The 26,624-nt window shown below is 41.8% G+C and overlaps 1 protein-coding gene across 2 annotated transcripts in view; it reads right to left on the bottom strand.

Annotated features, from left to right (window-relative positions):
- The window catches only part of EDC4 (enhancer of mRNA decapping 4), a 499,346-nt gene that overhangs the window by 219,016 nt on the left and 253,706 nt on the right, over window positions 1-26,624 (bottom strand). Inside the window, exon 15 of one of the 2 annotated variants that reach the window (XM_077456654.1) lies at window positions 24,749-24,951. In XM_077456654.1, coding sequence (XP_077312780.1) covers window positions 24,749-24,951 — 203 coding nt within the window. The remainder of the gene's footprint in view (window positions 1-24,748; window positions 24,952-26,624) is intronic. The other variant, XM_077456664.1, reaches the window with a different exon arrangement.

Here is a 26,624-nt window from a genome sequence, read left to right as displayed (position 1 = left end):
GTAATAGAAATATTGCGCTTCAATCAACCTGACAGCATAACAATCATTGTGTCGTAATGATTGAAGTGCTAACGCCAGGTGTTTGGAAAATCTTTATCTGCTGATTGTTAAACTTTCTACAATACACATTTTTATTGTGTAGGATCTGGGCCTGCTGTCCCTCCCTCCCTCCATATCCCTCGTTCATCTCAGATGCCACCCACGCCCACTATTCTGCTGAACCGCACCCATTTTCACCAAGTGAGAGGGGTCAAAAAGGAAGGGTGGGGTCTGGCGCTGCCCATCCTAAAACTTCACCAGCCGCTACTGGTCACAGTATAATTGGGGGGTGTAAAATGCATGAGCTACATACACTGCCAATTCAATCCAATATTCAGGTAGTTACTGGAACCTGCCACACCTGTGGCACCTGGCAGAACTGTATTGGTCAGAAGACTGGCTAAAGAAAATTACAAATGCATTGTTTGTATTAAACAGTATAATTATTTAATCCAATTTATTTTAGCTGTATATTTACCTTTCTCACTGTTTTTCATCTGTAACCACTTGAAGACCATGCCTTTTTCTGACATTAGTTACTTACAAGTTAAAATATTTTTTGCTAAAAAAATTACTTAGAACCCCCAAACATTCTATACATTTTATTGGCATAATAAAGAATAAAATGGGAGTCGTTGCAATATTATGTGCCAAACTGTTTTTGCGTGGCAGTCTTTGAAACGCAACAATTTATTATTATCTATATATTATCTATACGGTTTAGGAGATATTTACCCGAAGACCGCCACCGCTGTCTACGCCGCATGCGCCGTAGACAGCGGCGCGCAGGCCACATCGATATGCCGCGAGTGTCGGCTCCTGTGCGAATGATCAACATCATCACGGCTCTGGCGAATCACTGCGCCGGAGCCGCGAACCCAAAAGTCGCTCCGGGATCCATGACAGCGGCAAAGAGGAAGATGGAGGACCGCTTTGGGGGCTTCGTTCTCAGGTAAGTTATTCATTATGAGCTAGTATGCTATGCATACTAGCTCATTATGCCTTTGCCTTACAGGGTGTGCTTTTTTTGCGGTTGAATGCGAGTGTACGTGGAAGCAGGGAGGCCTTCCAATTTTTAGATTTATCATTTTATACCAATTTTTTTCTGATTTACATTTATTGCTTTCACAAGAGGTAAACTAGACCCCTAAGTAATAAAATTGACAGGCTCTGAGACATTAGGACGCATAATACATAGCAGCTCTAAAAGGATTAATGGGCGTTTTTAGCAAAAGTGCACAGAATGAGGAAAGCTTGGAAATCCAAACTACAGTGGGAACAAAAAAAAGGGGAGGGGCACTAATAAGACCATAAATCTAATGGGGGTACCACATTCTAAACAGTCAATGAACAAACTCTTTATCCTACAGAAAAAGCTGTTTGTTATACAAACATGTTAGAGGTACATCATTTTTACATCCCCAATCTCCCATATGTGGTTTGTGTCATGATGCATATATATGCCATGACCAAATTCAGCTTGAGGAATCACGGAAGTAGGATATATAAAAGGCTACTTATTTAAGTCTTATACTATGAAGGGAACCCAGGAATTATTACTATGGATAGAAATATATTTTTTTAAGTGTGTGTGTGTGTTTTCCATTTCTTGGCCTTGCCATCTTGTTGCATTAAATATAGAAATGATCATACATATAATTTTATTTACCATCAACTAACACTGCCTTATCTTTAAAATTTGGTATTAGTGAACAGTGTAGATGTACAGACATGTAGGCGTGCATAGCGTTATATACAGCAAGTAAAACAAGTATTCAACACAGCGCCTTTTTTGGAGGTAAATACATTTCTAAGGTGCTATTGACATGAAATCTTCATCACATGTAACAACCCATGCCCGCCACACATACAAAGAAACCAAAACAAATAAGTTCAGAAATTAAAGTTATGTGTAATAAAATGGAATGACAGGGAAAGTATTGAACATGCTAACTGAAACTTACTGTATTTATCAGTGTAGAACACGTACTCCAATTTTAAGAGGGAAGTTTAAGGGAAAAAAGAAACCTACATTTTAAATAAAGAACTTTGAAGCAAAATTAGGGTCACAGCTCATCAATGCACCCTGCTCAGTGCCCATTTGCAGCCATTAAATTGACGAACAATGCAGCCTGTTCAGTGCCGCGATCTCCTGTGTCCCAGAGCTCCAACTCTTACAGCCACGTCTCCTAGCCCTGCTCATATGATAGACAGAACAGTGGCCCAATGCAGGGCCAGGAGGCGTGGCTGTGAGTGACGGAACGCTGGGTACATAGGAGGAGATGGATACAGGTACATGGCTCTATGAAATTCAGCGGTGCTCGCTCCTCTTCCCTCAGAGAAGGCAGGGATCGGTGTATAACACGCATCCACAATTTTCCCTCGATTTTAAGGGGGAAAGGTGAGTTTTATATGCCAATGCAGTATTTAATATTTCATACAAAATCCTTTATTGGTAATGACAGCTTTAAGATGCCTTCTGTATAAAGAAATTGGTCACATGCATTGCTCAGGTGTGATTTTGCCCCATTCTTCCACAGTCTTCAAATCTTGAATGCTCTGTGGGCCTCTTCTATGAACTCTGATTTTTAGTTCTTTCCATGGATTTTCTACTGGATTCAAGTCAGGCAATTGGCTGGGCCATTCGAGCAGCTTTATTTTCTCTTTAAACCCCAATTCATCTTAGTCATTCTGATAGATGGCAGCAGATTTTTATCAAGAATGTCTTGGTACATTTTTCCATTCATGCTTCCTTCAATGACATGAAGTTTTCCAGTAACATATGCTTAAAAACAGCATCACACCATGATGTTTCCCCCCTTCAAACTTCACTGGTGGTATGGTGTTTTTAGGGTGATGTGCAGTGCCATTTTGACCTCCAAATATGGTGTGTATTATGGCATCCAGAGAGTTCCCTTTTAGTATCTGGCCAGACTATATTCTCCCAGTATTTCACAGGCTTGTCTAAATGTTATGCCGCATACTTTAACCACTTGCCGCCCGCCCTATTACAAAAAGACGGCGGCAAAGTGGTTTGATAATCCTGACCGGACGTCATATGACATCCTCAGGATTATGAGCCGCGGCGATCGTTGTTGCGGGGTGTCAGTCTGACACCCGGCAACTACGATCTCGACGGAGACTCTTTACCACGTGATCAGCCGTGTCCAATCACGGCTGATCACAGTGTAAATAGGAAAAGCCGGTGATCGGCTTTTCCTCACTCGCGTCTGTCAGACGCGAGTAGAGGAGAGCTGATCGGCTGCTCCTCTGACAGGGGGGGTCTGTGCTGATCGATTATCAGCACAGCCCCCCCGAGGATGCCCACACTGGACCACCAGGGACACCACCAGACCACCAGGGAAAAGGTAATCCTCCCTAGACCACCAGGGATGCCAATGGTCAGCACAATGGATGCCAATCAGTGCCCATAATGGATGCCAATCAGTGCCCACAATGGGCATCACTGATATGCATGCATTATTGTTTGGCACTGATTGGCATCCATTGGTACAGTATAACACCAATGCCGCCTATGAGTGCCCACCTGTGCCGCCCATCCATGTCAGCTATCAGTGTCCATCCGTGCCGCCCATCCGTGCCAGCTATCAGTGTCCATCCGTGCCGCCCATCCGTGTCGCCCATCAGTGTCCATCAATGCCACCTCATCAGTGCCGCCTTTATCAGTGCCCATCAGTGCCGCCTTATCAGTGCCCATCAGTGTAGCCCCATCAGTGCCCATCAGTCAAAGTTTTGAAACTGAAACAAAAAAAAAAAACATTTTTTTTTTCAAAATTTTCGGTATTATTTTATTTGTAGCGCAAAAAATAAAAACCGTAGAGGTGATCAAATACCACCAAAAGAAAGCACTATTTGTGGGAAAAAAAATGATAAAAATTTCATTTGGGTACAGTGTAGCATGACCGCGCAATTGTCATTCAAAGTGCGACAGCGCTGAAAGCTCAAAATTGGTCTGGGCAGGAAGGTGTTTAAGTGCCCTGTATTGAAGTGGTTAAACAAGCTTCACATTCTTTTTCTTCAGAAATGGAGTCTTGCGTGGTGAGTGTGCAAACAAGCCATGACAGTTGAGTGCATTACTTATGGTTTTCTTTGAAGCAATTGTACCTGCGAATATCAGGTCTTTTTTATGAAGCTCTCCACAAGTGGTCCTTGGTTCTTGGACAACTCTTCTGATAATTCTTTTCACTCCTCTGCAAGAAATTTTGTGAGGAGCACCTAGCCATGGCCAGTTGTTAAACCATCCAGTACTCACTGGAACATTTAGAAGTTTAAAAATCCTTCTGTAACCAATGCCATTAGTATGTTTTGCAACAATGAGGTTGTGAAGGTCTTGAGAGAGCTCTTTGCTTTAACCCATGAGATGTTTGTGTGACACCTTGTTTGTGACACCTTGGATTGCTTCTAATTACTGATAGATTTTTCAGCTGGTGTCTTGTCTTTCCATGCTTTTTTGCACTTCCCTTTCTTCATGTGTTCAATGCTTTCTCCCTGTGTCATTTCATTTTATTACACATTTCATTTCTCAACTTATTTGTTTTGGTTTCTTTGTATGTATGGATTGCACGGGTCATCACCGACATGGTGAAAATTTTATGTCAATAGCACCTTTAGAAATATATATACCTAGAAAAATGGTGACATGCTCAATACTTATTTTACCCACTGTACATACAGTGCTCAGCATAAATGAGTAGACTCCAACAGATTTGTCCCAAAAACCTTCACTTTCCTTTCAAAAATCAACATTTCTACAGAACATACTACTACAAAAAAAAAAAATACTCCCACAAATGCAGGCCATTGATTGAAAACAAGATTTGTTATTTTGCACACACAAAAAGTATTTTTGCTATCATTAATTCAAGACTACGTTGCAAAAATGAATACATGCCAACTAAATCCTAATTAAGGATTCAACTACAGGTGAGTATAAATATTTATTAAACAGGTGTTCAGCAGACAGTTGATTATAAGCGGGGGTTACTTAAATGAAACCTTTTCCCATTTCAAGCTGTCAGCAATGGCACCACATGGAAGAGAAATAATATTTCTTTATACAAGAAAGGTAAAGGCTACAAGAAGATCAGCAAAGCTTTACTTATCAGTCAGAATACTGTAGCAAAAGTGATAACAAAAACTTAAAGATGGAACTGCAACCATCTCACAGAAATGTCCAGGCCGTCCTCGGAAATTAAAACCTTGACAGGAGAGTCTTCTGAGAAGGGCTGAGGAAAAATCACTGTGCAAGTTCACTGCAGTTAGCTAAAGAAGTAGAAAACCACCAAACTGCAGCGATAGTTTCCCGTGACACAATACCGCATACACTGCAGAGGAATGGCATGCATGGATGTCGTCCATGAAGGTAGACTCTCCTAAAGCCCATGCACAAAAAAGCCCACCTAAAATTTGCCTGGGCCTATGCAGAAAAAGACGACGACTACTGGGACTCTGGAGTGATGACAGTTAAAAAGTTTTTGAAACTGATGGCTTCAAAACTGTAAGGCATGAGGAAGGTGAGGAGTACAAACAGAAATGCATGGTGCCTACAGTGAAACATGGTGGTGTCAGTGTTCTCCTGTGGGGCTGCATGAGTGCTGCTGGTGTTGGAGAGCTGCTTTTTTTATCGCTGTATCAAGAATTCACAGATTTACTGCTCTATATTGAAAGAGAAGGTGCTACCATCACATCGTGCCCTTGGTCAGTGCAAGTTTCCAACATGACACTGGTCAAAAACTCACATCTAAGGCCACTGTTGCATTTCTGATGAAGAACAGGTTGAACGTGATTCAGTGGCCAAGTATGTCTCCTTATCTGAACCCAATCTGAACAATATGTAACAATCAAAATCCTATGAGGAATTCTGAAGAGACATGTTGAGTATCACTCTAAATCCAGCATCCAGGCTCTATAAGAGGTCGTTCTTGAAGAATGCAGACACAGTTACATACATAGTAAGGTTGAATAAAGGCACCGTCCTTCCAGTTCAACCTATGTGTGTGTTTTAACGTTGCTACCAATTTCCATATGCTTGTACACTGTTTGCTAAAAAAACGCATCTAAAAGTTTTCGTAATTTACCTACCCTTCCTACTGACAACTGTGGAAGGGAGTTTTACATCTTCACCGCTTTAATAGAAAATAATTCCCGTGCATAGTTTAAGATTTAACTGCTTCAGTGTGTGGAAAATGTGTTTTCTTTAATTAGTGGTAGACTACTTATGTGCTGCTGTGTCTGTAAAAAAAAAAATGAGACAAAAAAGCAAAAAATAGGATTTTTGCACTCACCGTAAAATCCTTTTCTCTGAAGTTCATTGACTGACACAGCTCCAGTAATCTTGACTGTAGGGTTATTACGCCACCTTCAGGAGAGGACTAGACAGAACATGTACTACATGTGAAAACAAAAGAACTTTACAGTTCAGCCCAGGGGGCGGTCCCTCTGGTAATAATCCCTTAGCCTGCTTCCTGCAGCTCAGTACATCAACAAGCAGTATAACATAAACCAATAGGAGGGGAGGGTGCTGTGTCCGCCAATGAAATTCAGAGAAAAGGATTTTACGGCGAGTACAAAAATCCTATTTTGTCTTTCGTTCATTGACCGTAGGGATGTCCCCAAGCAGTGTCATAACAAGGGGTGGGAACAGCAACATAACTTCACCCACAACCAGAGGTGCTCCCTAACGGGGGGGAGTCACCCTCTGAACCAACCGCATCAGAACTTGCGCTCAACATATGCATCAGAGTGCATTAACATTCAAAAAGGTAACTTTTCTCTTAACAGAAGAAAAAGTATAAAATTGCAACAGTCCCAATTGCCCTGGAGGAATGGGCCATGGCAGGAAAGAGGGGCACCTGTCCCTTCAAGGTGTAAGCCTGGACCACAATCTGTCCAATTCACCTGGAAATGGTGGATGACGACAACGCCAATCCTCTTTTCAGACCTGCTACTGAAACGAACAGAATCTGACTTCCGGAAAAGGGAGGCAAACAGATATACCCTTAGAGCCCAGATCACGTTCAAGGAATGGAGGGCCACCTCCTCAGGGTGTGTCGGTTTAAGATACAGAGATGGTAATACAAAGTCTTCATTGAGGTGAAAAGCCGAAAACCACCTACGGCAGAAAAGAAGTTTGTGGACGCAAACTTCAGCATACCTGAAGGTTGCGTCCCCAACAGGGCCTCCTGGCGAGCTGGGAGTAAGGGTACGCTGGAGGGGAAAAAAAAAAAAATCGGTTTGGTGGCCAAGAGAGGAACTTTATATTGTAGCCCAATGAAATCAGTTTGCAGACCCATTGATCGGACAGCCGAGAGGCCCACCGGGCTGCAAACTCCCGAAGGTGACCCCCCCACCCGTGTGACGGGCAGGGGCAAACCTTCATGTGGTAGCATTTTGCTCGCTGGCTTGTTAGGCTTGCGAGTCCAGGGAGGCGTCTGTCCCTCAGTAGTCGCCCTGTCGGACTGGGAGAGTTTTACTGAAGTCCCAGACAGGCTAAAAGGCCTATTTTGAGCGGAAAATGAGGGCCCTTGCCTGCGTCGTAGCTCCTTACTCTTTCTGGACTGTGGGAGCAAAGTGCTCTTCCCACCTGTGACATTCTTAATGTCATCCAGCGAGCCTCCAAATAGCCACTCACCAAGGAAGGGTAAATCCTGTCAAGGCTTTTTTTAGATGCCTGATCCACAGACCAGTATTTCAGCCAAATCAGGCGCCGCAGCACCACTGCTGAAACTGACACTCTGGAGAGCAACGGAAGCGTATCCAGGGCCACGTCACAGACGTACTGAAGGCCGTGCACCAACTGGTCTGCTAGTTCCACGTAGACAAAAGAGGCCTGCTGCTTCTGCAATTCACGGTGCAATCAGTACTGGTCGTATAACTGACCCCGCCACCGTAAACAGGGAACGGGCCACTGCCTCTGCCTTCCTATCGGTAGGGTCCTTAATGCAGGTGTCCTTTCTACCGGGATCGTGGTTACTTTGTTTAACCTGGATACTGGGGAGTCCACAATTGGGGGAACTGACCATTTCTTAAGAAGGCTGTCAAAGGGGTAACGCATCGCCATTTTTTTGGGGGCCAAAAAGGTCTGGTGCGGGCTTCCACATTCCTTGTATATGAACTTATTGAAGTCAAATATGAAAACACCTTAGGTGTACGGGCTGGCTTACAGGACCCAAAAGGGGCCGCTACTTCAGCAGAGGATCCTGCTGTATCCTGAATTTTCAGGGTATCGCGCACAGCTGTGAAAAGTGCTCCAACTAGCGGTTTGTCTTGCGCGGAGCCAGACGGGGAATCATCCTCACTGTCCGATCGGTCCTGGTCAGCGTCATCTGATCTATCAGAGCAGGGGCCGCCAGTCACTGCGGGGCCCGAGTACGAGCCATAACTCTCCCCGGAGGACGGGGCAGGGGCCGTTTTTTACCCCCTTTGCACCCACACACCGCTTCCACCCTGGCAACAAATGTTTCAAGGACCGCCGACAAAGCGTCCAAAGGCACTCACTGTTTGCAAACGAGCCAGTTGCAACTGCAGGGAGATCTGGGGAAGAAACACCAGTTTCTGATGCCACCCTTGGGGACTTAGGGCAAGGTGCTCAATCCCACCCTCCTAGCTGCTGCAGACTGAGAGGCCCCCACCGCAGAACTCACCACCCTGACCGAGTGCTCCGAGTGGATCAGATCCCCCCGAAGGACCCCTGGCTCAGGTACACACAACGCTCAGCAACCCAGTCATGCAGCATCCCACACAGAGGAGAAGAGGTAGGGACAGAGAGAAGAGAGGGAGGAGAGGGATCCCCTAATCCATCTCCCAGGGAATGCCCAGCTGCTCAATCCCGCCGAGGCAGGAAGAGCTGTACGAACCACCCAGACGAGCTAGGGACATCCCATCACAGTCCCACACCCGAGCTGTCCAGGGTGGCTGCTGGCCATGGCACACTGTGACAAAGACATCGGTTGTCCGGTCATATGTGTGCCCCGGAGCACTGTGCTCACCGGCCGCCCCTGGAACCTGAGGGGCATGTCGTGGCCGACCCAGCGCATAGCTAGGGTCTACACAGGTCGATGGCCAGGCTGGGGAGATTACAAGGATCTATATTATCCAGCCTGTCACGCAGCTGGCTGTTGATAGCAGATCACAGGGTCTTAAAATCTTGCTCAAAAGGCAAATAAAAATAAATAAAATAAAAAACGATGGTCCTGGCAGGGAGCCTAGGTCTTTCACTAGGCAGGAAAAAACTGAGCTGCAGGAAGCAAGCTGAGGTGTTATTACCAGAGGGACAGGGGGCGGAACTGTAAAGTTCTGTTGTTTTCACATGTATTACATGTTCTGCCTAGTCCTCTCCTGAAGGTGGCGTAATAACCCTATGGTCAAGATTACTGGAGCTGTGTCCGTCAATGAACGAAAGAGAAAAATGCTGCAACCACTAAAGATAGTGAACTCAAAATCACTCAACAAAAATAATAAAACCCCTTACCGGTATAGATTATATTACACTAACTAGTGCCCTACATAAACAAATATAAAATGTACACATTTTGAATCATATGCAGTGATACCACACACACAGGAGAGTGTTATAATAAACTTCCATATAAATCTTAAAGTCGACTTCAAGAACAAAACATGTAGTCAAAATGCCACCACTGCACAGTGCCCGTTCACCTTCCTTCATGACCCATTACAGGTCATGCAACACCTTTAAGATGTTACATTGTTGGTCTCGTATGCGTCCAATCCGGTAAACGCCACTTGTGATATGTCTTTAAATAGATACAACTGGACAAGCTCCGCTTCAGACAGGAACTCAGGGTATATAAAAGAATAGGCTCATAGCGCAATATGACTTCTAACAGGTATATTTCAATAATATATTAAAAATGCCTACAAGAACGCCGCGTGGTAATAACATGTAGATATCAAACGGGCAGATTGCCTCCTCACCATGACCTCTGGGTCTCTGGAAGAGATGTCACTGGCTCCGTCCCAACGTTGCCTCACTTGTCACGTGACTTCCTGATTTTTTTAAATACTACCCGAGAATGTGTTGCTTATGGTAAACCCTTGGTTTCTCACAGTGCCCTTCGGTCATGCACAGTGCCCTTGAGTTTACTCAAAGTGACCCCCCTCAGTATTCACAGTGGCCCCCTCAGTACCCACCACAGAGTAGCAGGAGTAATGGTCGTGTGACACAAGATCATGCAGGTGACTGTAAAAACACAGTACAGTACCCACAAAGCACAGCAGAGAAGGGTAGGCAATTGGCTATATGTGATTAAGTCACCAAAGTTCACTAAACAACCAATAGATGGCGAAAGATAACAATGCTTACTCACAAACTGCAGATCAGTTTGGGTTAATGTCCATATGCATAACAGGGTAACCATGGGTCAATGAACAAACAGAAAACATTGGGACATTACAAATAAGAGAACAAAGCACTGCAGAGCATAAATATTAAATGCCCATGCAGTGAAAGGTCACCACAGACTGCATTAAAAGTAGCCAGTGAAACATTACCTACAAGGGTCTCTCAAAACCTTTGTTGCAGTGGGAGTCACTGGCTACCTGTGACTGGGTCACCTTAGGCCTCTGAACAACCGTGTACAGTGAGACATTATGCAAAGCTGGAAAGGATCATGGCTTTGTATGGCTATGTCATTGTATGGGAAATAAACAGGGAGAAACCTTACAGGCTCGCAGTCAGAGAACCAGCCCAGTCTTTTATTTTCTTTCCACTCAGTAAGATTTGTTATTAATAGATTCTAATCAGATTAACTCTCAGAATCTTTTCCTTTATTCTTAACATCATTGTGGCAGAATTTCTTTTTCATTTCCCAATCTTTTTTTTTCCCTTTTTAAACTTATTTAAATTTAATATTTTTCCATTAAAAAGAGAAGACCATACAAATTTAGAGAAAAAGAAAAAAAACAATAAAACTGACATCTACTTGGTTATCATTGCCATCATATTCTTACTACCTTATCTTATTATTTAACTCCTTATTTAATTAGATTTTACCACACCCACCCTTCCCTCTTCTCTCCCGTCTGTTGACCTTCCCCGTACCCACTACTCTTTATTCCATTAATGCTTGAGTATAATGCTTCATCTTTTTAAATATTCTCCACTTTTCCCACGTTCTGCTGTATTTTTTCATTTTATTTTCCTCCATTTTTCTTAGGTATTCCATATTGTTGATATATTCTATTCTTTGAATCCAATCTCTAATCAAGGGTTTTTTCACCTGTAACCAATTTTTTGGTATTATGGCTTTTGCAGCATTAAGTAAAACGGGTACTAATGAGTTTTGTATTCTTCTTTTAAAATGTTGATTCGTTTTTTCATCTACACCTGGGGTTAAAGGTATTTTTTGCCCTGTTATTTTCTCTATGTATTCTGTTATTTTACACCAATATTGATTTATTACTGGGCATTCCCACCAGAAATGGAATATCGTTCCTGGTATACTACATTCTCTCCAACATAACTTGGAGTTGGAGGGATCCATTCTATATAATTTATCTGGTGTTAAATGCCATCTCGTTAAACATTTATAATTTACTTCCATTGATCTTATATCAAATACGGAATCATATACTGAGTTAATCATTTGGGTCTCATCGACTTTATAGCCCAAGTCTTTCTCCCATTTAGCTATAAATGGGACATTTCCCTGGCCTTCTGTTTCCGAAAGACAATCATATAACTGTGAGACACAATGCTTAACTGCGGTTTTCCTTATACATAATTTTTCAATTGGTGTTAACCTTTTTTCATTTCTTATTGGTTTTGGGATGGAGTTAACAAAGTGTTGAATCTGGAGGTATTCCCAATCCTTTAACATTTGCCAATTATGCTTCGTCATTAATTCTTGTTTTGGCATTAACTTCCCCTCCCTTATAATGTCTTTTAATTGTAAATCCCTCATTCGTTTCCCTAGTGGTGTGTCGTAACCTGGTGTGAAAAAACTTGTTCCCTCAAGAGGGATTAATGGTGAATTATATTGCCATTTGTTTTTACGCTGTATTGTGTCCCATTTTTTCAGTGCCGTTAAAGTGATTTCGTGCGTCCTACTGCTAATTACTCAAAATTTTGGTGGAATCCAAATGTTTTTTTGTAATTGTGACCCATTCAATATCTCCTCCATTTTTACCCATTTCTTTTTAGTGTTTTGATTTGTCCATTCAACCAATCTCGTTAAAATAATTGCTAAGTAATATCTGTGTATATCTGGTAGTGCCATTCCTCCCCTATTTTTTTTCCTAGTTAATAAATTAAATTTTATCCTGGGTTTTTTATTTTGCCATATGAATTTTAAAAATAATGTTCTTATTATATTAAAAAAAACAATTGGAATATTTATCGGAAGCATTTGCATTTTATACTTAATTTTTGGTAATACCACCATCTTCAACACATTGATTCTTCCCATCCAAGATATTATTCCTTTATTCATCTTCATTAGTAACGCTTTAACTTCATTTATTAACGGGATATAATTAGCCTGATATAACCCCTGAATTGTCTTTGTTATTTTAATCCCTAGGTATGTTATTTCTTTTTTTTCCCATGTAAAAGGGAATTTGTGCCGTATCTTTTCTTCTTCATGCGAATCTAGTCCAATATTCAGGATAACTGTTTTAATTGGGTTTATTTTAAAATTGGAAAGGGCCCCATAATCTCTGATCTCCTTTATCATGCCTGGTAACGACGTTTGGGGGTTGATCATATATAGGAGTAAGTTGTCCGCGTATGCCGCCACTTTATGTTCTTCCCCCCCATTCTTATTCCTTCTATGACTGGATTATTACGAATTTTTGCTAATAGGGGCTCCAAAGCTAGCACATATAGCAACGGCGAGAGGGGACATCCCTGTCTTGTACCGTTTTGCATATCAAAGGCGGACGACATACTCCCGTTTACCCCCACTCTAGCTGATGGATACGTATATAGATTATTTACCCATTTCAGCATTCTTGGGCCAAGGCCCAATGTCTGTAATGTTTCCATTATAAAGCTCCAATCCACTCGGTCAAAAGCTTTTTCGGCATCGATCGAAACCAAAATCATTGGAGGATTGGTTTCCTTATCCTTCCCCATTAACAACAGCGTTCGCAGACTGTTATCTCGGCCCTCCCTCCCTGGTACAAATCCTACTTGATCTCAGTTAATCAGTTCTGGGAGTAGATTTTTTATCCTCGTTGCTAACACTTTTGCATATAATTTAATGTCTGTGTTCAACAATGCAATTGGACGGTAGTTAGAGCAGATCGAGCCATCTTTACCAGGTTTTGGGATAAGTGTAATATTTGCTAGGAGTGATTCTTTCCTCAGGAGCTCGTCCTCTGCCAGTTTATTCCAAAGTTTACATAGCTGTGGGACCAACTGCTGTTTAAATTTTTTATAATACCTGATGGTAAAACCATCTGGTCCTGGGCTTTTCCCGTTGGGCATGTCCTTTATTGCGTGCTCGATTTCCTCTGGAGTAATCGGGTCCTCTAAACTTTTAGACATTTCGGGGGTTATCTTTGGTAGGTCTGCCTCCCTCAAGTATTCTTGTATTTAAATTTTTCTAGTCTCCTTCTGACTTTCAGTCTCCATGTTCCTAATTGAGTATAAGGCGCTATAATATGTTTTAAACGCGTTTGCCATTTCTGATGTTCTATATTTTATTTCACCTTTCACGTTTTTGATCTTTTCTATATAATTAATAGCTTTTTTATCCCTTACTAAACTGGCCAACTGTTTCCCCGGCTTATTTCCCCACAGGTATCTTTCTTTAGCTACGTTTTTATACGTTTTTCTTGCTTCTTGTTCCAATCTATTATTTAGTTGAGTACGTTTGTATACTATTTCTTTATATATGTTTTTATCGAGTTGACACTTGTGTTTTTGTTCTAATAAGTAAAGTTCTTTTTTTAAATCGTTTTGATTCTTTTCGCTTTCTTTTTTTTCCAGGATCCTATGGATATTAATTTCCCCCTAATTAGGGCTTTGTGGGCCTCCCAGAGTGTAGCCCTTGGGATCTCCTCTAAGTCATTGGCTAAAAAGTATTGTTCAATTTCATTTTTTATAATATCTTCTGTTTCCACATTTTCCAATAGGGACTCATTTAGTCTCCATACCCCTTTTCTATATTCTCTTCCTGGATCTTTTAATTTTATTATTACAGGTGCATGATCCAAAAGGGTTATGGATCCTATTGTAACCTCTAGTATATTTTCTAACAATTCATGATCTACTAGTATGTAGTCCAGTCTAACATACATATCGTGTACTGTGGAATAATATGTGTAATCTTTTTTTCCTAGATTGAATATTCGCCAGGTATCTTAATTGTTGCTGAAACATCCTCTTTTTTTAAGATTCTGTGTTGTTTATTTTCCTTTACCAAACCCTGTGAAGTACTATCTATAAACGGGTCGATGGCAAAATTTAGATCCCCACCCAAAATTATGTGGCCTTGTTTATATGTTTCTAATATGTTCAAAATTTTAAATATTTCTTTGGACCTTTATTAGGGCAGTAGATATTTACCAATGTATATCTTTTTCTTTCTATATATCCTTTTACACATAAAAACCTTCCCTGTGGGTCCACTTTTATTTCTTCCATTTTCCAATTGACTTTTTTGGAGATCCGAATTGCTACTCCCCTAGAGCCCTTACATGGGGTATCCGCATAGTACCATATTGGATACATCTGTGTATTTAACCTAATACTTAAATCTAATGTTAAATGCGTTTCTTGTAAAAAAACTATATCTACAGAATTTCCCTCCACCTCTCTCAATATGTTATACCTTTTTTTTGGAGAATTCATTCCTCTCACATTATATGTTGCTATTTTAATTTCCGACATTATACCGGCCTAGACTTTTTCTAATTTTTTTAACTAGAAGTAGTGGTATCATGTCAACAGATTTATCCCTCCCACCCTTCCCACTTCCGCCACCCCCTTCCCTTTTACCCTCCCGTCCTTCCCCCCTCCCTGACCCCTCTTCAGATGTAAAATTGACCCACTGGTCCGGGACCTTTTATCTGGAACTCCCTCGTTCCATTTGTCCCTTAGCCCTAGGGTGGAATTCTGTTTAACGGTGTAGTCACCCAACTCGCCTTTCATTGGCAAGGTGATTATCCCGCATACCAGGGGCACCCCAACCCCCACCGCACCCTCCCCCCCCACCCCCCCAATCCCCAATTCAATTTTTTTTTCCTATTAAACTTGCAGGGAAACCCCAGTTATATTGCACTTCATTCTCAACCAGAACTGTCAATAACGGTTTTAGGGCTCTTCTCCTCCTCAAGGTTTCCTGTGCGAAATCTTGGAATATCTGAATGTCGTTCCCTTCATATCTTAATGGTGCTTTTGCTTTTATATTCCTCCATATTTGATATTTTTCCTCTTCGTTTTGGAATCGCACTATAATGTCCCGTGGCATTTCTTGTGGGAGACCTTTGGGTTTCCTTACTCTGTGCACTCTTTCTACATTTATTACTTTAGTTATCTCTTTATTCATTAAGGGGTTACAAATCTTCTTGATTATATCATTCAGATCCTCTTGTTGTTGTGCGTCTGGAACTCCACGGATTCTTAGGTTTTTTCTTCTATTTTCTTGATTTTCGATCTTATATGCTTGCTCTTGTTGTGCTTTTTTTAAACTTTGTATTTCTACTTCCTGGTTTTTTATTATATTCGTATCTCTTTCCACTTTTTTTTCTACTTCTTCTACTCTTTCTAGTATGTGTCCAAGATTCTTATGTAATCTTTCCATTTCGGATTTCATAGTATTTTCCAGGGCTGCAAACATAGATATTATCTCATTTTTAGTGGGCAATACTTGGTGGTTATCTTGTTGTGTCTGTTGAATTATTAAGGGTTCTACATCTCGGTCTAGTTCAGTTATTGAGTCTATTCCTTCTTCTGATGGTACATCGAGTAATGTTTCTGAGTCATGTACGGAGATGTTTTGAGTTTGGTGTTTCCTTTTCTCTTTTTTGCTCTTTTCTCTCTCCTTTTTATCACTGCTTTCCGCCTGTTGGGTTTTGGTGTATTGAGGTTTTTCAACGTGCTGCTTATCTGTAGCTACTGTCTGTGTAACATACTTATTCATTGCACCGGGACTGGTAACCAAGCTCCGGCGTGGTGATTTCGAAACGCTTTTACTGTTTTTCCCTTCATCTGGCACCGCGATATTTGAGCACCTTTATTGCTCTTGTTATATGTGCCCACCCACGGCTACTAAGATGTGATTTTAAGATTTTTTTCTGTCGCAGTGTTTTCGTGCTACCGTCGAGATGGCGCTAGTACCCCCTTATTCCATTCTCAGCATACTCGTTTTTTTCACTCTGTTTTTTACATCTAGAGCAATCACGTGATATAAAGATCTGTCCCCTTTTATTTTGTTTTATTAAGGTGGATCACTGTTATGTTGTGTAATTAGTTGCTTACTTGCCAATACAATTACACCAAAAAAAAAAAAAAAAAAAAAGGAAACTGTATTTTCCTAGTATATTAACTTTTTATCTTCGCGGATTTTCCAGTCCGTCCCGTTACTTAACAGAGAATATAGTGCAGAATATTTTAATGCTTTATATTATATGACCATTATATGACCGCTTACTCCGTGGTTACTTGCAGTCTGGTTTATCTGCATATTTTAATTCTGCCCGACATTCAACTTTCTCATGTAGATTCTAGTTCTAGTTTTTTTTTTTTTTTTACTGACCTTCTTGGGATCCTTTTTTTTTTTCCACAATACTTTTCAATGTCTTCTAAAAAGCAGTACCTTACTTTGTCCAGTAGATGGCGTCCGGAGCTCTCGTAAGCCTTCCCAGAAGATTAACCTTACTCTGCACAGCCAGTACTACCGAAAAGCCGACATCCCTCCGCTCCCACACAGAAATCTCCACAGACACACAGGAGGTCCGGATCTCTGCCCGCCACGCCGCTCAGCGCAATGCAGCGTGTTCCGACCCCGGGGGGGGGGGGGGGGGAAAGAAAGCCAAGGGGGGAGGTAGGAGAGAGAGAGGACCCACCACACCAGTGGTGGGGCTCCGCCGAGGGTTAGGACAGGAGGGTGGGGATCAGAGGAGGACCGCAAACAGTGGCATTATCCTTGCGGTGGGGGACTTGGAGCGCTCCAGCACGCTAGGTACAGACACGCACCATTCTCAGACTCCTCCCCCGGAAGGGCTCCTTGCCACCAGCCCAGTCTCCTAAGCCAATAGCTGTTTGAAAGCTTAAGAGGCTACCTGAGCAGGCACCTTTAAATCTGGAAAAGGCTATAGTCTGAACATACAACAGCAGAATGCCTTCTTCCAGAAAAAGAATGTAAAGGACCAGGCCTATTCTGGCTTCCCATACCTCAAAAGACATACCCCTGAAGAAGTCTTAAGGGGCAGGGCTCCACCACAGACAGCCTATGACCTGTATTGAACCCTGCGGATATTCAGACAAAATTTTCCAAAGCTCTGCCAAGCAGTCAACCAATAGAGAAGCTGCAGAAAGGCGCAAGGCGCTTATGTTGCAGTCAGGAATCTTACAAAGTTCATCTGGTGGAAAATAAGACACAAGTCTATCTAGTTCAACCAGGAAAAAAAAAACACACACACAGTAAACCTCTATTTACACAATCCTATACTCACAATTGATCCAGAGTAATGCAAAAAAAAATATATAAAAAATAAAAAGACCCTCAAAGAATTATCCCAGATGGTCCCTGGATCATCCACCCTGGATGTTGTTACCTTTAAATGTTAAAGCGGGAGTCCGCCGGGACTCCGCGTTTTTTTTTTTTTTAAAAGCCAGCAGCTACAAATACTGCAGCTGCTGACTTTTAAAATGGTGACACTTACCTGTCCAACGCGCCCGCGATGTCGGCACCCGAAGCCGATCTCTAGATCGTCTCTCGGGTACTGCCGCCGCCATCTTGGGTATGGGAATCAGGAAATGGAGCCTTTCGGCTTCATTTCCCGGTTCCCTACTGCGCATGCGCGAGTCACGCTGCGCAATAACGACGGTCCCCGCTGCCTCTGGGATCTGTGTGTTTCCCAGCAGGCAGCGGGGCACTTGCGGAAAGGGGCGGGCACTTGCGGAAAGGGGCGTAATCTACGCCCCTTTCCGCAGAGAGCTATCCCGGAAGTGGGTGCAGATACCTGTACTGTACAGGTATCTGCACCCCCCTCCCCCCTGAAAGGTACCAATTGTGGCGCCGGAGGGGGGGAGGGTTCCGATGAGCGGAAGGTCCACTTTAGGGTGGACCTCCGCTTTAATCTACAGTGAAATTTTGTGCATTTAGGAACAAATCCAGGCCTTAGCCCCCAAGCACATACAGTGGGTATAGAAAAGAATCAACTAGGGCTGCAACGATTATTTTCATAATCGATTAGTTGACCGATTATTGTTTCGATTAATAGGTTAATAACCTTAAAAAAAAAAAAAAGTGTGGTGTATAATTTAGTTAATATGTAATGTTTTAAAAAAAGGCAATTTATTCTTAAATATCTCTATATGCAGTCGTAAATATAAATAACCAACTATAGGGTTTTGGAGCAAAATATCAAATCCACTCTGAGAATAAAACAGATAGAAGAGATATACTGTATATATTAGAGGGGATATATACTGTATATACTATTGTAGATATAATGCATATACCATTAGAAGAGATATACTGTATACACCATTAGAGGAGAGATATACTGTATACACCATTAGAGGAGAGATGTACTGTATATACCATTAGAGGAGAGATATAGTGAATATACTATTAGAAGATATAGCGTGTATATACAGTGCCTTGCGAAAGTATTCGGCCCCCTTGAACTTTTCAACCTTTTGCCACATTTCAGGCTTCAAACATAAAGATATAAAATTTTAATTTTTTGTGAAGAATCACCAACAAGTGGGACACAATTGTGAAGTGGAACGAAATCTATTGGATTTTTGAAACTTTAACTAATAAAAAAATGAAAAGTGGGGATTGCAAAATTATTCGGCCCCCTTGCGTTAATACTTTGTAGAGCCAACTTTTGCTGCGATTACAGCTGCAATTCGCTTGAGGTATGTCTCTATCAGTTTTGCACATTGAGAGACTGAAATTCTTGCGCATTCTTCCTTGCAAAACAGCTCGAGCTCAGTGAGGTTGGATGGAGAGCGTTTGTGAACAGCAGTTTTCAGCTCTTTCCACAGATTCTCGATTGGATTCAGGTCTGGACTTTGACTTGGCCATTCTAACACCTGGATACGTTTATTTGTGAACCATTCCTTTGTAGATTTTGCTGTATGTTTGGGATCATTGTCTTGTTGGAAGATAAATCTCCGTCCCAGATTCAGGTCTTTTGCAGACTCCAACAGGTTTTCATCCAGAATGGTCCTGTATTTGGCAGCATCCATCTTCCCCTCAATTTTAACCATCTTCCCTGTCCCTGCTGAAGAAAAGCAGGCCCAAACCATGATGCTGCCACCACCACGTTCGACAGTGGGGATGGTGTGTTGAGGGTGATGAGCTGTGTTGCTTTTACACCAAACATATCGTTTTGCATTGTGGGCAAAAAGTTCGATTTTGGTTTCATCTGACCAGAGCACTTTCTTCCACATGTTTGGTGTCTCCCCCAGGTGGCTTGTGGCAAACTTTAGACGAGACTTTTTATGGATATCTTTGAGAAATGGCTTTCTTCTTGCCACTCTTCCATAAAGGCCAGATTTGTGCAGTGTACGACTGATTGTTGTCCTATGGACAGACTCTCCCACCTCAGCTGTAGTTCTCTGCAGTTCATCCAGAGTGATCATGGGCCTCTTGGCTGCATCTCTGATCAGTCTTCTCCTTGTCTGAGCTGAAAGTTTAGAGGGAAGGCCAGGTCTTGGTAGATTTGCAGTGGTCTGATACGCCTTCCATTTCAAAATGATCGCTTGCACAGGGCTCCTTGGGATGTTTAAAGCTTGGGAAATCTTTTTGTTTCCAAATACGGCTTTAAACTTCTCCACAACAGTATTACGGATCTGCCTGGTGTGTTCCTTGGTCTTCATGATGCTCTCTGCACTTTCAACAGAACCCTGAGACTATCACAGAGCAGGTGCATTTATACAGAGACTTGATTACACACAGGTGGATTCTATTTATCACCATCAGTTATTTAGGATAACATTGGATCATTCGGGGATCCTCGCTGAACTTCTGAGGTGAGTTTGCTGCACTGAAAGTAAAGGGGCCGAATAATTTTGCACGCACCACTTTTCAGTTTTTTATTTGCTAAAAAAGTTTAAAATATCCAATAGATATCGTTCCACTTCACAATTGTGTCCCACTTGTTGGTGATTCTTCAAAAAAAATACATTTTTTATATCTTTATGTTTGAAGCCTGAAATGTGGCAAAAGGTTGAAAAGTTCAAGGGGGCCGAATACTTTCGCAAGGCACTGTACTATTAGGAGGAAAGATATATTATTAAAGGGTCAATCTGAGAATTATCAGACTCATTAACCCCATTTTGTTACTGGCCGATTAAACGATTATGAAAATAGTAATCGATTCATTTCATAATCGATTAGTTGTTTCAGCCCTAGAATCAACCCATCCTAAAATGAAGACACCTTGTTTTTTTTTTTTTTATTTAGCTGTTTAACCACTTGAGGACCGCCGTATTGCCATTGTACGTCAGCACAATGGCACAGGCAGGCACAATCACGTACATCTACGTGATTGCCTTCCAGCGGGTGGGGGGTCCGATCGGACCCCCTCCCGCTGGTTACGGCGGTCCGATTCGGTCCAGGAGTGCTCCGTGATGAGGGGATGGCCGTTGGTTTTCGGCCACCCCCTCTGGATCGCTCCTGGCCAATGAGAAGCTTCCTCCCCTGTGTATTGTTTACACAGGAAGGAGGAAGTGATGTCATTCTCCTCGGGGCGGTCTTTTTGACCGGACTACGAGGAGAAGAGTAAAAGTAAGTGTGCACCAACACTACACTGACATGTAGGTACACACAGGCACACAAACCCCCCCCGATCGCCCCCCGATCCCCCCCCGCCCCCCCCCCCCCCAGTCACAGTGTCACTGATTGCATTGATCATTTCTTTACTGATCAATGCATTCAGTGTCAGTTGTGACAGTAAAAACTGTCAGGACAGTTAGTGTTATGTCCAGGGTAGCCCCCTATCACCCCCCAATAAAGATTTAACCCCCTGATTGCCCCTAGAGTTAACCCTTTCACCCCCTTTTGCCAGTGTCACTAAGCGATCATTTTTCTGATCGCTGCATGTGTCGCTAGTGTCGCTAGGTAGCTAGTTATTTTTTTAGGTTCACCGCCAGGTTTTTATATCGCTAGGTACCCCGATATACTACCCAATAATGTTTTTAACCCCCTGATTGCCGCTAGTTAACCCTTTCACCCCCTTTTGTCAGTGTCACTAAGCGATCATTTTTCTGATCGCTGCATGTGTCGCTAGGTAGCTAGTTATTTTTTTAGGTTCACCGCCAGGTTTTTATATCGCTAGGTACCCCGATATACTACCCAATAATGGTTTTAACCCCCTGATTGCCGCTAGTTAACCCTTTCACCCCCTTTTGCCAGTGTCACTAAGCGATCGTTTTTCTGATCGCTGCATTAGTGTCGCTACAGTCGCTAGGTAGCTAGTTATTTTTTTAGGTTCACCGCCAGGTTTTTATAGCGCTAGGTACCCCGATATACTACCCAATAATGGTTTTAACCCCCTGATTGCTGCTAGTTAACCCTTTCACCCCCTTTCACCAGCGATCACAGTATAAGTGTCACTGGTGACGCTGGTTAGCCAGTTAGTTATTTAGGTTCCCCGTCAGGTTTTTATATAGCGCCAGGGACCCCCATATACTACCTAATAAAAATTTGAACCCCCTGATTGCCCCTAGTTAACCCTTTCACCACTGATCACCGTATAAGTGTTACGGGTGACTCTGGTTAGTTTGTTTTTTATAGCATTTTATATTCAAATCCGGAAGGCAGTGCTTGGTTTTCGGGGTCCCGTACGTGGCTAGGCTCCCAAAAAGTCCCCCACATGTGGTATCCCCGTACTCGGGAGAAGCAGCAGAATGTATTTTGGGGTGTCATTTCACATATGCCCATAGCATGTGTGAGCAATATATCATTTAGTGACAACTTGGTGCAAAAAAAAAAGTTTGTAATATTCCCGCAACTTGTGGCAAAATATAAAATATTCCATGGACTCAACATGCCTCTCAGTAAATAGCTTGGGGTGTCTACTTTCCAAAATGGGGTCATTTTGGGGGGTTTTGTGCTATTTTGGCATTTTATGGCCTTCGAAACTGTGATAGGTAGTGAGGAGTGAAATCAAAAATTTGCACCCTTAGAAATCCTGAAGGTGGTGATTGGTTTTCGGGGTGCCGTGCGCGACTAGACTCCCAAAAAGTCCCACACACGTGGTATCGCCATACTCGGGAGAAGTAGCGGAATATATTTTGGGGTGCAATTCCACATATAACCATGGCATGTGTGAGCAATATATCATTTAGTGACAACTTTTTGTAAAAAAAAATTTTTTTTTTTTTTTTTGTCATTATTCAATCCCTTAGGACAAAAAAAAAATATTCAATGGGCTCAACATACCCATCAGCAATTTCCTTGGGGTGTCTACTTTCCAAAATGGGGTCATTTGGGGGGGATTTGTACTGCCCTGCCATTTTAGCACCTCAAGAAATGAGATCGGCAGTCATAAATTAAAAGCTGTGTAAATTCCAGAAAATGTACTCTAGTTTGTAGACGCTATAACTTTTGCGCAAACCAAAAAATATACGCTTATTGACATTTTTTTTACTAAAGACATGTGGCTGAATAAATTTTGCCCTCAATGTATGACTAAAATTTAGTTTATTCGATTTTTCTTATAACAAAAAGAAGAAAATATCTTTTTTTTTCAAAATTTTCGCTTTTTTTCCATTTATATCGTAAAAAAAAAAAATCGCAGAGGCAATCAAATAACATCAAAAGAAAGCTCTATTTGTGGGAAGAAAAGGACGCAAATTTCGTTTGGGTGCAATATTGCATGACCGCGCAATTACCAGTTAAAGCAGCGCAGTGCGAAATTGCAAAAAGACCTCTGGTCCTTAAGGTGTTTATTGGTCCGGAGCTGAAGTGGATATATTAGTGCAACTTATAACATCCAAGTGAAAGATAGAACATCAACATGTCAGAAAAAAATAAAATAAATTCAAAAACAGGATCATGAAGTTGTAAAAAGGATCACCCACCTTATGTCAGTTTTGAATATGTTGGCGTTATATCTTTCACTTGGATGTTATAAGTTGCACTAGTAAATACAGCTGAATAAAACAAAAAACTGAGTCTGGCTTTAAAGGGGGTGATTCTTTTCTATACCCAATGTAACTTTAAATTTCTCAACATTAAACCTCTTTTGTCACATAGTTGCCCAATTAAACCATACACCGAGGTCTGCTTGTAAATTGGAAACACCCTGTATGGATGATATTCCACTACATAGCTTGAAGTTATCTGCAAATAGTCATTTTAATCCCAAACACTATATCATTTATAAATACATTAAAAAGTAAGGGTCTCAACACTGAATCTTGGGGTACACCACTAACAACCTTAGAGCATTCTAAAGTATGAATAAGTAACGGCTACTTTCTGAATACGGTTCTTCAGACAGTTTTTCATCCACTAGCATACTGAATTTTCTAATCATGTAGACTTTAACAAACACATCATCAGGGTGTGGGGAACTGAGAAAGTAGAATCTTGAGAACAAAAAAAAACACAAAATAAAAGAGCTAAACTTATCTCAGAGATAGGACCTCCATCACTTAGGGCACTAGCAAAAAAATGATCTATGCCAAGGGTCGGGAGAAGGTTATAATGGAGATGATGCTTCACTTCATTTTTGACAGTGTCCAGTCACCTGAAGGTGGCTGCATATAGTCCATGTTTAAAAGACCAAAGAGTCAGCTTTTTGTTCAAAGCTGCTCTTAATCATTCAATGTTTCAAAAAACTGTTAAGTGAGAAGAAAGTTTGAACCAGATGCTCCTCAGTACACACCTAAGTATTTACCAGCTGGTGTGTGCTTCCTTTATCGCTATCAGAGAGGTAGCTGTCTAGAACCAGAACAGGGTCAACTTTAACGGATATGCTTCTTTGAAAGAAAACTCGCTTTATGGTAGATCCATCAGAATCAAATTTCACTTCAGGCAATCCAGAGGTACCCCACATACACCAGACATGTGTCTTGTACTGTACAAATAAAAAAAGTATTTTCTCCATGCTGTTCTACAACAGTTACTTAGTACCAACTGTTAAACCAAGAGTGCTTATTACCAGCAATTACATAATGGCACACAGCAGACAAATTTAAATCGGAAAGATAATATTAAAGTACAATTTCAGCTCAAGCATTTGCATTCAATAATCATGAGACCGTTTTTGAACTTCTATCAGATTTTTACAGCTGCTTGGATCTCATCTGTCATTAGAAATTGTGAAACTGAATATTTAACTTCCTATCCTCAGAACTGGTGCTCATGGTCAGTGTGGGGAAACCCTCCAAAAATGAAAAAGAACGTAATTCAAACATTTTTTATAGCATGAGAAAGGCTTCATTCTGGGCTATGTATCCATTAGGGAGATTTCCTCTAACTTGCTATCCCTACACAAGTGGACATATAAAAGTCTGGTTGTAGTGGGTTACCTGTGAAGCTTGGACACTAGGGGTCATGAATGCATCAGGAGTCATAAGCTTTGGCTTGGAGTCATTTGAAAGCAAAAGAAAATCTGTTGCATTTCTGAGAATATCACTTTGTGATCCATGTAAGGGCTGGCTAAGCGGCCTCTTCTCTGTCGTGATGTCTGTCATTTCGTCTCGTGCAACTGTAAAAGAAATCCAAGACAAAGCTGAAATCAGAAAAGGGAATTACTAGTTTTAAAATATTAACGGAAAGTTAAAGACTCCTGTATGACAGCATAAACAAGTACTAAATCTGGTAAACTATGTCATGCACATGCCTCAAAGTAAATCTTCCTTTACATTTCCTGAGCTAAATTCCCTTTTACATGCTCCCACTCCCAAACAATGCAACTTACAGTGGTAAAGTTTTAGTAACAGAGGCAGTGCTGTCTGACAAACACAATATCAGACGACTGCCCTTTTTTTAACCAACTAGTGACAAAAGACTGGTCAACCTCACACCGCTCTGTTACTTAGTATGCAACAATGCCAATCTTACCTGCACCCTGCACAAAGACTCTCCAGGACAACAATCTAAATGCCAGCAGCCTGAGCGCGATTGTCACTGGGTAATTTAACTAAGCAATTAACCCTTTAATCACTTCAGCCCCGGAAAGGTCCCCCCCCCCCCCCCCCACATGACCAGGCCAATTTTTAAATTTCAACACTGCGTTACTTTAACTATGTTCATGCGCCGCTGTACCAAAACAAAATGTATGTCCTTTTTCCCCCCACAAATAGAGCTTTATTTTAGTGGTTTTTGATCACCTTTTTTTTTCGCTGTTAACAAAAAAAAAGACTAACAATTTTGATTAACAAAAAAACACACAAAATGTTTTACTTTCTGCTATAAAACATATGCAAAAAACAAATAGAAAAAAAAAAATCTAATTTCTAAATCAATTTAGGCCAATATGTATTCTGCTACATATTTTTGGTAAAGAAACAGCCCAATAAGCATATATTGATTGGTTTGCGCAAATGTTGTGTCTACTAGTAATGGCATTGATCAGCAATTTTTAACGAGACTGCTACATTGCAGTGGACAAACTGGACACTAAGTGACACTTTTTGGGGACCAGCGACACCAATACAGTGATCAGTGCTGTAACAAAAAACGCACTGTCACTGTATAAAATACACTGGCGGGGAAGGTGTTAACATCAGGGGCAATCAAAGGGTTAAGTGTGCTCCTAGGTAGTGATTTCTAAATGTGTTTGGGGTGGTTTAACTGGAGGACGAGAGAGATCTGTGTTACTGATTAGCAGGAACACAAGATCTCTCTCTTCCTCTGACAGAACAGCGGTCTGCCTTGTTTACGCTGATTGGCTCCCGCTGTGTTCAATTACAGCAGGAGCAGGTCGCCGGTGGTGCATGCACCCCAGACCCAGAGGATGAAAACGTACAGAGGTACGTTGCTTCATGCAGCCGGGCCGTTCTGCCTCAGTAAATGTGCAAAAACTAAGATTCATAGGAACTCTCCTGCATTTAGGTATTATACACATGGGAAGAGATGAATCTCTCAATCTTTATCCACACTGAGTTCTGCTGCCCTGCCCTACCATGGGTATCCAAAAGTACTAGAAAACAACAACAAAGACTGACCTAGTGCAATTCCATTAAAAACATTTATCGAGAGGGGGGGGTGCGTGATTGGATGTAGCGGAGGACAGTTGCATCGAGGAGAGCTCCTGCCATCCTGACAGATTATCCTCTATAGCACCAGAGAACCCCAGCTGCGAGACCCAGATAACGAGCGCCACTCATACCAGTCATCGTGCCTTCATTCATGCCAAAGTTAAATAAACGGCCCCGCACTCTAGCAAAAAGCAACCACCAG

Source organism: Lithobates pipiens, unplaced genomic scaffold, assembly GCF_037356315.1.
Source record: "Lithobates pipiens isolate NorthernLeopardFrog02 unplaced genomic scaffold, aLitPip1_a1.2 Scaffold_10, whole genome shotgun sequence".
Lineage (NCBI taxonomy): Eukaryota > Metazoa > Chordata > Amphibia > Anura > Ranidae > Lithobates > Lithobates pipiens.
The sequence above is the reverse complement of the archived record's forward strand: the minus strand, read 5'-3'. Positions and strand labels throughout refer to the sequence as shown.